A 12,800-nucleotide genomic window follows, 5' to 3' on the forward strand; every position below is an offset into this window, starting at 1 on the left:
GGAAGGAAGGACAAGAGGGAGGAAGGAAGGAAGGAAGGAAGGAAGGAAGGAAGGAAGGAAGGACAAGAGGGAGGGAGGGAGGAAGGAAGGAAGGAAGGAAGGAAGGACAAGAGGGAGGGAGGAAGGAAGGAAGGAAGGAAGGAAGGACAAGAGGGAGGGAGGGAGGAAGGACGGAAGGAAGGAAGGAAGGAAGGAAGGAAGGAAGGACAAGAGGGAGGGAGGAAGGAAGGAAGGAAGGAAAGAAAGATAGGAGGGAGGGAGGGAGGAAGGAAGGAAGGACATCCCAAAGTTGTCTTTTCAACCATGACCTCGATGACTGAGAACTCCATAGAGTCCCACTTAAAGGCCGAAAAGCAGTCCTCACTCTGCGTAATTTCATTTATTTATTTATTTATTTATTTAATTTATAGACCGCCCTTCTCCCAAAGGGACTCAGGGCGGTGTACAGCCAGCATAAAACACACAAATATAAAATTTAAAAACAGTTTAAAAAATATTAAATAGTTTGGCCCGTATCTAATCAAAATAAAACTACCCAATTCATGGACTTCATGTCACAAGCTGAAGACCGGTAGGAGGTCTAACCCTACAGACCACTGAAGGGGTGCAGTAGAAGGTCCTCCCACTGCATTCAACCATCAAGAAAGGAGTTTTCTGCCCGCCTTGGGAACCAGCTGTGAATTTGTTTGGTAGGAAGACCCGAGGAGTAGAAGAAGCGTACAGATGGTGGCTGCTTGCTGTGCCAAGGCATCTCATGACAGGGTGCAAAGATTGGGGAGAGCAAACAGTGTCAGCTCAGAAGCCACCAGCTGGCAAGGGCTTTGTTGGGCTGGTGGCAAGCAGGACAAGCCCTCCAGGAGAACAACGTTTCTCTCGGTTCACGTGTTTCCGTTTGCGTGGCATATGTTAGTTGTCTGCAAGAGGGAAGGCCTGCCCACCCTCGAAAGGACGCTTTGAGAAAGAAAGAGAGGGAAGGAAAAGGGAGGAAGGAGAGAGAGAAAGAAGGAAGGAGAGAGAAAAAAGAAGGAAGGAGAGAGAAGGTAAAGAAAGAAAAAAAAGAAAGAAGGGAGGAAGGAGAGAAAGAAGGAAGGAAGGAATGAAAGAAAAGAGATAAGGAAGGAAGGAGAAAGAAAGAAAAAATAGAAAGAAGGAAGGAAGAAGAGAAAGAAAAGAAAAAGGAAGGAGAAAGAAAGAAAAGAGAAAGAAGGAAAAGAAAGAGAAAGAAGGATAGAAAAAGAGAAAGAAGGAAGGAGAGAGAGAAAGAAAGAAGGAAGGAGAGAGAGAAAGAAAGAAAAGAAAAGAAAGAGAAAGGAAGGAAGAAGTAGGATTACCAAAATCACAGTTGATCAAACGGCTCCTTTTAGGAGGGTCCTTCCTCTAAAGCAATTCATGCATGCCTTTGCATTTCCTGTAGACTCTGGATTTTCCAGGGCCCGACAGAGAGAGAGAGAGAGAGGGAGAGATAACTGGCTTGAACGGGAGGTCAGGTCACAGAGTGTCGAAACTAAAGCAAGATTTCAAAGGCCCGGTGGAGAGCTCCAAAGGACGCAGGAGGAGACATCCCTCTCCTGCCTGCCTTCAGCGGGGTAGAAGCATGGGGCTCTCTGCTCTGTTCAGTTGGAAGCAGAACTGGCTGGCTGGGGAATTCTGGAAGTTGAAGCCCACAAGTCTTAAAGTTGCCAAGACTTGAAGAGAGCCTTGCGTTAAAGGAAGCCACAGAGGAGAAATGTTGGCCGCATTCTGTAAAGTCAAAAGTAGCCTATTGTGGGCCAGGATAAGTGAAAACACTACTGAGAAAAAAAACCCTTCTTGTAGGTCCCCCGAAGTGGATCTGTTTGCCTTTCTAGGACTTTAGACACAACGATCCTGGCGGATCCTGGCTAATTCTGTTTCTTGTGTTTCCTCTTGGGTCCTGAAGGAAAAGTCTTCTCCATGGAGGAGAACCAATCCTTGAGCAGCGTTGACTCGGAATACGACATGGGGTCTATCCAGAGGGATTTAAACTTCCTGGAAGACACCTCCTCCTTGAAGGAAATGGTTCTGGCCAACCCGCCAGCTCCGAGGCTGACCCCCCCTTTCATTGGCCTGAGACCGCCTAATCCAGCTATGCAGGCATTGGCGGCCCACAAGCGGGAAGCCCACAACCGTTCCCCAGTCAGCTTTCGAGAGGGGCGCAGGGCATCGGACACCTCCCTGACACAAGGTAAACTGCTCTGGATTGAGGGGCGTCAGAGGGACAGGCAGTCTTTGATGGCCGAAGCCTCATTGCCATTGGCTGCAGGAGTTGGGGCCGCGATGGGTTGACTTGGCCAAAGGCGGGTTTGGGATTGCCTCTTGCAAACTTGCAGCTGGAACCCAAAGAGAATTCAGACACCACAATCACGTGAAAGAATCTTTAAATCCCTTCAACCACAACAATACAGGAGCACACAATAGATGCAAACTCATAGTAAACCAATCCAAACTCGATTGCAGTAAATACGACTTCAGCAACAGAGTGGTCAATGCCTGGAATGCACTACCTGACTCTGTGGTTTCTTCCCCAAATCCCCAAAACTTTAACCTTAGACTGTCTACTGTTGACCTCACCCCATTCCTAAGAGGTCTGTAAGGGGTGTGCATAAGCGCACAGGCGTGCCTTCCGTCCCTTTTTATTCATATATATATTTCATGTATTCATAATCATGTTTATACCTTTATCTGTAATCTTATATATGCTTGACAAATCAATAAAACAAACAAATACTTGGAATTGCTCTGCTCTTTACGCACAGGTGTTTTTTTCAAGAGGCAGCTGGACTTTCTGGTTTTTCTTTGAGGAACGTTTCACTTCTTCTCCAAAGAAAAGCTTCTTCAGCTCTGCAGCTCATCCGAGAAGCTTCTCCAGTAAGCTGAAGAAGCTCCTTGGATGAGAAGCGAAATGTCTTCAAAGAAAAACCAGAAAGTCCAGTGGCCTCTTGAAAAAAGCACCTTTGGGACAACCGTGACCTGGATGGCCGAGAATCTTCATTGGACACACTCTGCTCTTTAACCTTCCAACAGGAATTGTAGCGTTCAGGCAACACCTTCAGAACTTGGCCAGAACCAAAGGCATCCTGGAGCTGAACAAAGTCCAGTTGTTGTATGACCAGATGAGATCCGAAGACGAACTTTCTCTGGAATCCGCTTCTCCTCACTTACAAGACCTTGAGAGTGGTCCCCAGCAGGTACGTCCTTGGAGAGGAATTTTTATCATCTGGGTTGGGGCTCTCTGGAGTCACTGAGCTCCTACATTATAAACAAACCTGTTCCTGAAGCTACCTTGGAAGGCGTGCAGAGGTCTTAGGTGGGACCGGAAGTTGGCAAACGGGCCGTTTCCGGCCTCCAAGGGGGTGGGGAAGGCCGTTTTCGCCCTCCCCAGACTCCTAGAAAGGCTCTGGAGCCTGGGAGGGCGAAAAACGGGCCTTCCTCACCACCCCCCGAGGCCCTCAGGAGGCAGGAAACAGCCTGTTTCCCTACGTCCGGTGGGCCCAGAAGGCCCGAAAATGAGCTGGGCAGCGCTGGAGCTGAGCTCGCATGCCCACCGATATGGCTATGCATGCCACCTGTGGCATGCGTGCCATAGGTTCGCCATCACGGTCTTAGATCGATGTGGGATGATAGAAGCTGCAGCATGTCAGGAACAGGTTTTTGATTCATCTGGGCATGAAATGTGGCCCTGTCTACTGTCTTGGTGCCATTCCTGCCGCTCTAGGGAAACTGAGGATCTGGAGATCTTCTTGGTGGCCAAAACCTCTGCTCAGACCTCCTCCCCCGTACCAGAGAAATGCAGGCTGAATGTTTGAGGGTGGCTTTGGAGGTGGTGGTGGAGCAGTGGTGAAATTTTCCCCGGTTTGCTACCGGTTTGCTGCTTGCGCACGCCCAGTGCGCACAAAATGCATGCTATGTGCCAACACATGCGGAAAAAGAAGGGTTGGGAAGGTAAGTAGAAGAGCGAGGGGGGGAACAGCTGTGCTGCACGATTTAAATTCACTAGAAAGCAGGATTTCCTGTTTTCTAGTGAATATAAACCGTGCAGCACAGCTGATTGTTGGAAATACCGGTTCGGATGAATCGGTAGGTTTTTTTTATCCCTACCGGTTTGCCTGAACCGGTGCGAACCAGTAGGATTTCACAGCTGCGGTGGAGGGTGGAATTATTTTGAATTGGAGGCTCTTCCCCAAGAATCTGATCAGTGGCCATTTCTTTTTCTGCACCTTTCTGAGCCCACCTTTGGCTCCAAACCGCAAAAGGAGATCATTTGGCCAATAAGGTCTTCTTCTCTCCCACCCCCACCCCTCTTTTTCTCTGAAGGAAGAAGCATCCTTGCCGCAGGAGGCAGCTTCCACCTTCCCCAGCAGCCTCCATCCCCCGTTGCTATCCAGGCGTCAGAGCTTAGAAACGCAGTATCTGCAGCACCGGCTTCAGGTACATCGCCTTCCTTGGGAAGCCTTAAAGTCGACGGAGATAAGAGGCTGCATTTCGTTCTCAGATCCACTGAGTGGGAAGGTGGGGGGCAGGAGGGGAGGGGTTGTGTCTTCTCTGCAAAGCTGTTGCCTCCTTCCCAGGAGGGGGGAGAGAGGGAGAGCGAGTCTTAGACCCAGCCCATGAATTCAGCCCTCCCACCTGACTTGTCAAGACTTCCGATGGCAGCCTTGAAACACCGTGCATTGCGACGAGGCCCAGCTCTCTCTCTCTCTCTTCCCTTTCTCCTTCCAGAAGCCCAGCCTGCTTTCCAAAGCCCAGCACGCGTGCCAGATGTTTTGCAAGGAGATACCTCGGAGCCTGGAACAGCAGCTGCAGGAGCACAGGTGAGCCCTAAGCTCGGGGGGGGGGGGAAGGTCAGGATCCCAGCAAGCCCCGTTTTGCAAAGACTGAATAAGCAGCGCAACTTCAGGAAAGCATGGCCCATCTTAACAGCGGGTTCTTCCACTGGAAATAGACTTTTCACACAAACACACACCCAAAGACTCCCTTTGTTGCTGGAAGAAAATTCGCCGCAACCTAATTAGCCCAGATCTTCCCTTCCCACTCAGTACATCATGAAGTTAACAGAATTCTCTTGTCAAACTGGGCTGGAGAATTCTGGGAGTTGAGTCTTAAAGGTTGCCAAGGTTGGAGATCCCTGGCTGATGGGAAAGCAGACTTAACTCGCCATTCTCCACCTCTTGATTTAGGTTGTATCAGAAGCACCTCTTCCTCCAGAAGCAATCCCAGCTGCAGACCTACTTCAACCAGATGCAGATCGCCGAGGGCACCTACTCCCGATCCAGCCAGCTGCCCCTCCCTTGCCACGAGGAGCCCTCTCTTCCTCCTCCTCCTCCTCCTTCCCAGTTCAGCCTGGTGCAGCCCTTGAGCCCCGTCATGGAGCCGCCATCTGCCGAAGACATGCAATACGACCCTTTCCTCAGCCAGTATCAGAAGCTGCAGCTTGGCCAGCAACCTCCCACCACCCTCCACGGCTCCCCCCAAGTTCCACCCCAGCAGCAACAATATCCCTACCAGACTTGCGAAGGGCCGCTCGGCCTCTCGCCCGACCTAGACTATGCCGGCCAGCCTCCGTATCCCCTGGAGCCCACTCAGCAGAGCGGCGTAGCCATGACCAACATCCAGAGAGGCTCGGAACCTCCAGGGTCTCAGTCCAGCTATGACACCTTAAACCTTGCCCAGTTGCCCGGGCTCTTGGATTGTGAAATGATGGAGACGGTCGATCCCCAACACGGAGGCTACGTCTTGGTGAACTAGCAGCTTTGGGGGTGCTTCCTTGGAGAAGGAGACGGTGGGTCGAAGTCAAGTCACACCGTGGCTGCGGATTTCCGTCTGGGCTCTTGTCTCCCGCCTCCACGGCTGCTTCTCCAAACCTTTGAGCTTCGCGGATGAAGAGCCAAACTCTCTGAACTGGTACTAGCGGAGAAGGGCTGAAGGCAGGCCCTGCACCTTCACACAGAACGAAGGACGACTCTGAAGGGAAGGGGAAACCCCGCTTTCTGAGAAGGAAGGGTCCTTCCAGAAATTTTGGGTGTTCTACTCACCGCTCAAACCTCTTTGTCAGAGGAAACCTGGGAGAATTCAGGAAGAGGAGTGAAGAATTTGCTCTACACCATACTTGGCAATAAAAGCAATACATTATTATTATTTTTTTCCATTGGAATCTGGCCGAGAGGTCGTTGACACGGAAGCCAGTCAGGAATGTAGGATGTCCCAGGGCTTGAGAATTGGTCTGCTAAGCTAGGCTAGGCTGTAGATCAGAAGCGGGAAACCGTGGCCCTCTTCGGACTTGTGGACTTCACAACTCCCAGAATTCTGGGAGTTGGAAGTCCATAAGTCCTAAAAGTTGCCATAGTTCCCCGTTCCTGTGTAGATGTTCTTCAGAGAACTTGCAGGAACTCTTTGGACTTCTGTCGGCCGGATGACTTGCTGGGAACTCCGAACCTTTGCACATCTCGAGAGCTCCCTGGATCATCGACGAAAACGTCCCTCGGTCCATCTTGAAATTCAGCTTGGGAGTCAACATCTAGGGATTGTTGAGGTCCTCCAGAGATCAGCAGGGAAGGAGATCCAAGAGTCTGAAGCTAAAGCAGCATCAAAGCAACCTTGGGAAGAGCTTGATCACTGGACAAATTGTTCTAAGCTGCCCTTTGTAGCTCTTTTTTTTTCTTCTTCTTCTTTTTTTAGAGGAAGCAAATCTACTTGGACTTCAAGAGTGTGCGTTGTTCTTAGGCTTTGCATATTTGGGCAACTATTTAGGGGTGTAGTGTTTTAAGGACAAAGCAGAATAAGCTTACCAGAAAACCCATGTGAAGTGATAGTGCCGTGCCTTTTTTTCGGTTCTTTCTAAGACCCTTTCTTTCTCTTTTTTTTTAAAAATTCTGAAGTTTTTGGTTTGTTTTTTTTTAAAAACCACCCCCATTTCTTGTCTAGGCTGACACCAAAGTCCCTTCAGAGACTGGGTTCCACCGTGTGGAATGCAGGTTTCGTGTTTCTTTTCCCCCTAATAATTCTTTCTGACTCACTCATCTATAGACCTGATTTTAATTTTCCTTGGGGAAGAAAAAAAAAAGAAGTATTACAGCAATATTTAGGATCGGTAACCATTGACTCGTTCATCACTTCAACAGGTGTCTGCTCTGTAAAAGCATCGGCCTCCCTAGGAAAGACACAAATATACTGCGAATTTATTTCAAGAGGAGTAGGTGGGGGGGGGGGAGGCTTAGCATTTGAGACAGACCGGTGGGTTGGAAGCCTTCTGTTGAAACTGGGTAAAAATTGAAGCACAACCTCTCCATTTTTTTAAGCACAAACAAAAAAAGGGTCACTCAGCAAAATTAACCTGGTAGAAAGCAAAGGTTTCGTTCCTGCGATCCATTCTGGCGATCTGCTAGCCCATTTGATGCCGTAAGAGAGGGTTTCTCAAATCTTGGCTGTTTTAAGATGGGTGGACTTCCAACTCCCAGAACTTCCCCCTAACCAGGAAGTTAGGGGGAATTCTGGGAGTTGAAGTCCACCCCGTCTTTAAACGGCCATGGTTGAAAAACCCAGTTGTAGGGTAACTGCAATAAAACATTTGGGGGAGAAGCCATTCAGCCCCAAATAGCCTAGATCTCTTCCGCTCTGTTTGAAAAGTTTGGACCAGTTTGAAAGGAAGAGAAACAGGTTGCCCCGATAACGATGCCCTCCAGTCTGCCCTGCGGTGGCTCTCCAAAATCCGCAAGAAAGAAAATCGGTTCCGTGAAATAACGCCCATCGGATCTCATCGGGAACAGCTTGAAATGGGACCATCTCCGGGAAGGGCGGAAGGGCCATCTTAATGGCGATGTCGCTTCCCTTCCTCCTCAGCTCCAACCCCTGGGAGAAGGAATCCGTGTTCCCATGGTGCTGGGCTGGTGGCTTTGGAAGGTGCTTTCTACCACCCACCCCCACCCCCAGGCGTTTCACACCCAACGGGGCATGAAAACCTGCCTCCTTCCATGGGGTCAACCCTTGTTCAATTTTCATGAGCGGGAAGAGATCGCCCCAGCCTAAGGAAATCCATCGGCCATCTTGGGGACCTCAAGGTGGAGCGGGGTGGGGGGGAATGTAGCCCAGGTCAGCCCTTCCTTCCCTCTTTGAACCCTGGAGGAAGACCTCCCCTTACCACCAGCCTTAAAGCAGACCAGATTGAGCTAGCAAGAATCCTGCCGGGCCAGACACGGCGGCTCGGTTGCGACCTTTCCAAGGAGCGTTAACACACTTTCTCGTAGCATCCCGATTACCCAGGCAGGGGACAACCCCGGTGCAGAAGGATGCTGATTTTGTGCAAACCCGCCTCTTCCCCTCCCCATCTCTAGACTGCACAGGTAGCAAAACCCCTGAGCAGGTATCTCTTTGCTAGAGATCTATTCCAGGAGGGCTCGGAAGGGACGCCAGGTTTACTGAAGGCTAAGCAACCGAGCTGATCTGGGGGTCCCAACTCTTGCTTCCAAGGGCCCAGCTTGTGGCCATCTGGTGCAGATTGGGGGGGGGAGGCCCCCGAGTGACCCCCAGCCTCATTCTCTTGTTGGGAGGGGTTGCTTTTTCTCCTCTCCTCCCCCACCCCCATGTTGGGACCGAGCCTCTGAATGTAAAACGAGTTCAAACATCCCCTCCATCTCTCCCTCTGCTTTTAAACAGTCTCTGGTGTTTCTGGACCCTTTTTGCTGTCTTTCCGACAAAACGGCGATCCAGGGAACGGGTGTTTTCCCAGCCGGGCTCACCCTGCCTCCCAGGACCGCCACCTCTTCTTCCTCCCGTGTTCCAGCTCGTTCAAAGTGTAGCCGCTTTTCGTCCAATTTACTGTGCAGGTCTTTTCGGAGGGGTTTCGTGAACGCTACTGTTCGTTGTTGGTTTTTTTAGGAAACAACTAGCTTTATCCGTTGAAAATGCAGGTCCCTTTGAAGAGACTTTGGTGAGACATTGGGGGTTTTTTTGGGGGGGGGGGGTAGAGGGGTTTCCCCACAATCTTTTACTCTGGAGACAAGTGCAATATGTGTGTGGTACGTTCTTTAATGTATTTTTTAAGGAAACAAAAAAGCAAACAAACAAAAGAGTTAAAAAAGATTTAGCCTTCGCTTGGGGAAAACCTGCACTTAAGGTTGCAAACGCCTCTTTTTTGGGGGAGGGGGGCTCCCTCTGTAGTATTTACATGCCGGACTCTGTCAAAGCAATTGCGATGTATTAATGCAGAATAAAGAACATGGACCTTCCGGTTTTGTTTTGTTTTAAAAAAATTTTGGTGAGCTCCGTGACATCAGCTCCTGTTTTGGGGCATCGGCAGCCTCTCTCTTACGGATCTTCAGGAAGCTGCTCAAAAGGCAGGCGGCGTTATAAATCAAAGGTCCAGCAGCAGAAGCAACAGGTTTCCACCTTGATCCCAGGTACCTCTTAGCACAGCTGGGAAGGCCCTTCGTTGCAGTGGATTAAGATTCTGACTTGGGAAGCAATAGCACTTAAGAGTTATATGCCGCTTCACCGTGCTTTTACAACCCTCTATAAGTGGTTTACAGAGTCGGCCTCTTGCCCCCAGCAATCTGGATCCTCATTTTACCCACCTTGGAAGGATGGAAGGCCGAGTCAACCTTGAGCCAGTCAGGATCAAGCTGCTGGCAGTGGGCAGAATTAGCAGCCTGCAATACTGCATTCTAACCACAAGGAAGGAAGATAGCAATAGCACTTAGACTTATATACCACTTCACGGTGCTTTCCAGCCCTCTCTAAGCGGTTTACAGACATAGCATCTTGCCCCCCAGCAATCTGGGTCCTCATTTTACCCACCTTGGAAGGATGGAAGGCCGAGTCAACCTTGAGCCGGTCAGGATCGAACTGCTGGCGGTGGGCAGAATTAGCAGCCTGCAATACTGCATTCTAACCACAAGGAAGGAAGATAGCAATAGCACTTATGACTTACATTCCGCTTCACGGTGCTTTCCAGCCCTCTCTAAGCAGTTTACAGACCTAGCATCTTGCCCCCCAGCAATTTGGGTCCTCATTTTACCCACCTTGGAAGGATGGAAGGCTGAGTCAACTTTGAGCCGGTCAGGATCGAACTGCTGGCGGTGGGCAGAGTCAGCCTGCAATACTACATTCTAACCACTGCGCCACCAGGGCACAAGAGAGGTGCAAATGTTCAAGATTTCTTTTCGGCATGGTCAGAATTGGGGGTGCAGTCATGTTTGGGGGGGGGAAAGATTGATTTTCAAAAAGGGAAGGGTTGAAAGTAATTCTTAACAACGCGGGAATCCTTGGTTGATATCTCTGACCCAATGGTCATCCAGTCAACCGTCCAATCAAAATCAACTTCCTTTGTAATGGATTCCTGGACTGTCTTGGGGAACAGCTCTGAATCAATCTGACCTGTCTTCCACCTGACCGCCCTTCAGTTCCTCCCCACAATATCCTCTTCCCTAGGCTAAATATCCACGTAGTCCTTGTTTAACAACTGTTCGCAGAAAAAAATAGCTCTGCAACCAGTCTGCCCATTTGCGATCTTTGCAGGAAAGCTGAAATACCGTCCGCACCATCGCTGGTTCCCTTAGCAACCACTTTGTTGCGCGTCCAAGTTGCCCATTCCAATTGTGGTCACTAAACGAGGACTACCTGTGTACCTAATCCGTCCTCCTCTTCCTCTTAAGTTCTTCCTGAGTTTGCTGTCCCGAGGGCTGCTCTACTTCGTCAAGTTTTGGTGCAGTTCAACCTATGCAGAATAGGAAGGAATCATAAAGTTAGAGAATAATATATTATTTTGGCAGTTTGGATTTCCTCTCCCTAGCTTGTTTCAATTTAGTTTCTGAATGTTTCGTTACCAGACTACATAACATCATCAGCAGGATTTCTCGTCTCCTATTCTTCGCTTATAAATGTCTTGTGCAATAACAATACATTATTTTTTTAAAAGAGGACACAGTGGCTCAATAGCTAAGACGCTGAACTGGTCGATCGAAAGGTCGGCAGTTCAGCGGTTCGAATCCCTAGTGCCGCGTAACGGGGTGAGCTCCCGTGACTCGTTTCAGCTTCTGCCAACCTAGCAGTTCGAAAGCAGGTAAAAAAGGCAAGTAGAAAAATAGGGACCATGTTTGGTGGGAAGGTAACAGCGTTCCGTGCGCCTTTGGCGTTGAGTCATGCCGGCCACAAGACCACGGAGACGTCTTCGGACAGCGCTGGCTCTTCGGCTTTGAAACGGAGATGAGCACCGCCCCCTAGAGTCGGGAACAGATATGCGAGGGGAACCTTTACGTTTACCTATTTTTTTAAAATCAGAAACCAAACGTGCGGGATGGACCTCAGCTATCTTCTCCAAAAATACAGGTAGCCTTAAATTCCCGCCATTCTTCCCCTTTGGTACTACAGGCTGCCAATGAAGCAACTTAGAACTAAGGAGAAATTTCCTGACAGTTAGAACAAGTAATAAGTGGAACAACTTGCCTGCAGAAGTTGTGAATGCTCCAACACTGGACGTTTTTAAGAAGAGGTTGGATAACCATTTGTCTGAAGTGGTGTAGGGTTTCCTGCCTGGGCAGGGGGTTGGACTAGAAGACCTCCAAGGTCCCTTCCGACTCTGTTTTTCTATTCTATTCTATTTATAATAAGCAGGTGGAAGCCTTCCTCCAGCCCAAACACGGGTGCTTCCCTGTGCAGCCTAATCCCTTGCCAAGTTTGATTTCTACCCTAAGGATTATTGTACGGCACGAGTAATACCGAACGCAAACAAGTCGCTTTGGACGGTGCCATGGGAAATAACGCTGGGGTATTTCGTTTTCTCTCTCGCTCTCTTCCTTGAGAGTGGAAATCCAGCCTGCGAGATGGCAAATTGATTCCGCAGGTTAAGATGTTGAGCTGATTCATCAGAAAAGGCGTTTTTAAGTTGTATTGAGTGGCATTTCACTGCAGTTGGAAAAAGCATCTCTCTCTTTTGTATTATGAGATAGAATAAATGACCAAAGAGTCAGTTGGTTGGAGTGGTTAAAGCAGCCTTTTTCAGCTTTTAAGAAGTAGAAGTTTTAAGAGGGGTGGGACTTCAGCTCCCAGAATTCCCCAGCCATAGCTATGGCTGGGGAATTCTGGGAGCTGAAGTCCCACCCCTCTTAAAAGTTGCCCAAAGTTGAAAAGCAACCGATAGCGCCATTTTGCAAATAAACCTGTGGGATTTTTACTCCCGTTTTTTTAAAAAAACGGACAGCAGTGGGTTGCGCAGGCTTTTGTGAAAAAGAGGTTATTTAAAATAACCTGGGATTCTGGGAGCTGAGCCCCGTCTTTAAAAGTTGGCACACCCGGGGTGAAACTCTCGAGGCTGGAAAGCAGAAACCTTGTGAGTTTTAATCCTCCCTTAGGGCACCGAGGCAGCTGTTTGTCTGCCTCTCTCTCTCTCTCTCTCTCTCTGAAAGCAAAGTCAAACACTTCCAAAAATGCAGGAACTTGTTCAGGTCGTTGCCAGCAATCAAGTGTGGCTTCTTAGACACACACAGACACACACACACAAGTGTAGAAATAGGCCGAGTGTGGAAAGGAAGCTTAGCGACAGCCAATGGCTGCCTTCTCACACTGCATGAAGTCACTGCCTGGCAGTTTTGCCTGCTCTTCTGAACCAGTTTATTAAATTTTGCACACACACACACAAAAAAAAAAACAACCCACCGCCCGTAAGAACGAACATATAAAATAAGGAAAAAAAAAAAAAAAGGAGAAAGAGGAAAGAGAGATAGAAATAGAAGGGCAGAAAGAGAGAGAGAAAAAAAAAAGAAAAATAATAAATACCAAGAATTGGCCTCTGA

General features: G+C 49.0%; 1 protein-coding gene across 1 annotated transcript in view; it reads left to right on the plus strand.

Annotated features, from left to right (window-relative positions):
- Positions 1 to 9,239, plus strand: part of SIK2 (salt inducible kinase 2) — a 65,448-nt gene extending 56,209 nt beyond the window's left edge. The window contains exons 11-15 of the mRNA XM_070952382.1: positions 1,919 to 2,203; positions 3,043 to 3,206; positions 4,333 to 4,446; positions 4,738 to 4,829; positions 5,196 to 9,239. Coding sequence (XP_070808483.1) covers positions 1,919 to 2,203; positions 3,043 to 3,206; positions 4,333 to 4,446; positions 4,738 to 4,829; positions 5,196 to 5,763 — 1,223 coding nt within the window. The 3' untranslated portion in view covers positions 5,764 to 9,239. The remainder of the gene's footprint in view (positions 1 to 1,918; positions 2,204 to 3,042; positions 3,207 to 4,332; positions 4,447 to 4,737; positions 4,830 to 5,195) is intronic.
- Positions 9,240 to 12,800: the final 3,561 nt, after the last annotated feature.

Source organism: Pituophis catenifer, unplaced genomic scaffold (assembly GCF_029215685.1).
Source record: "Pituophis catenifer annectens isolate HBS135680 unplaced genomic scaffold, rPitCat1.0.hap2 SCAF_12, whole genome shotgun sequence".
NCBI lineage: Eukaryota > Metazoa > Chordata > Lepidosauria > Squamata > Colubridae > Pituophis > Pituophis catenifer.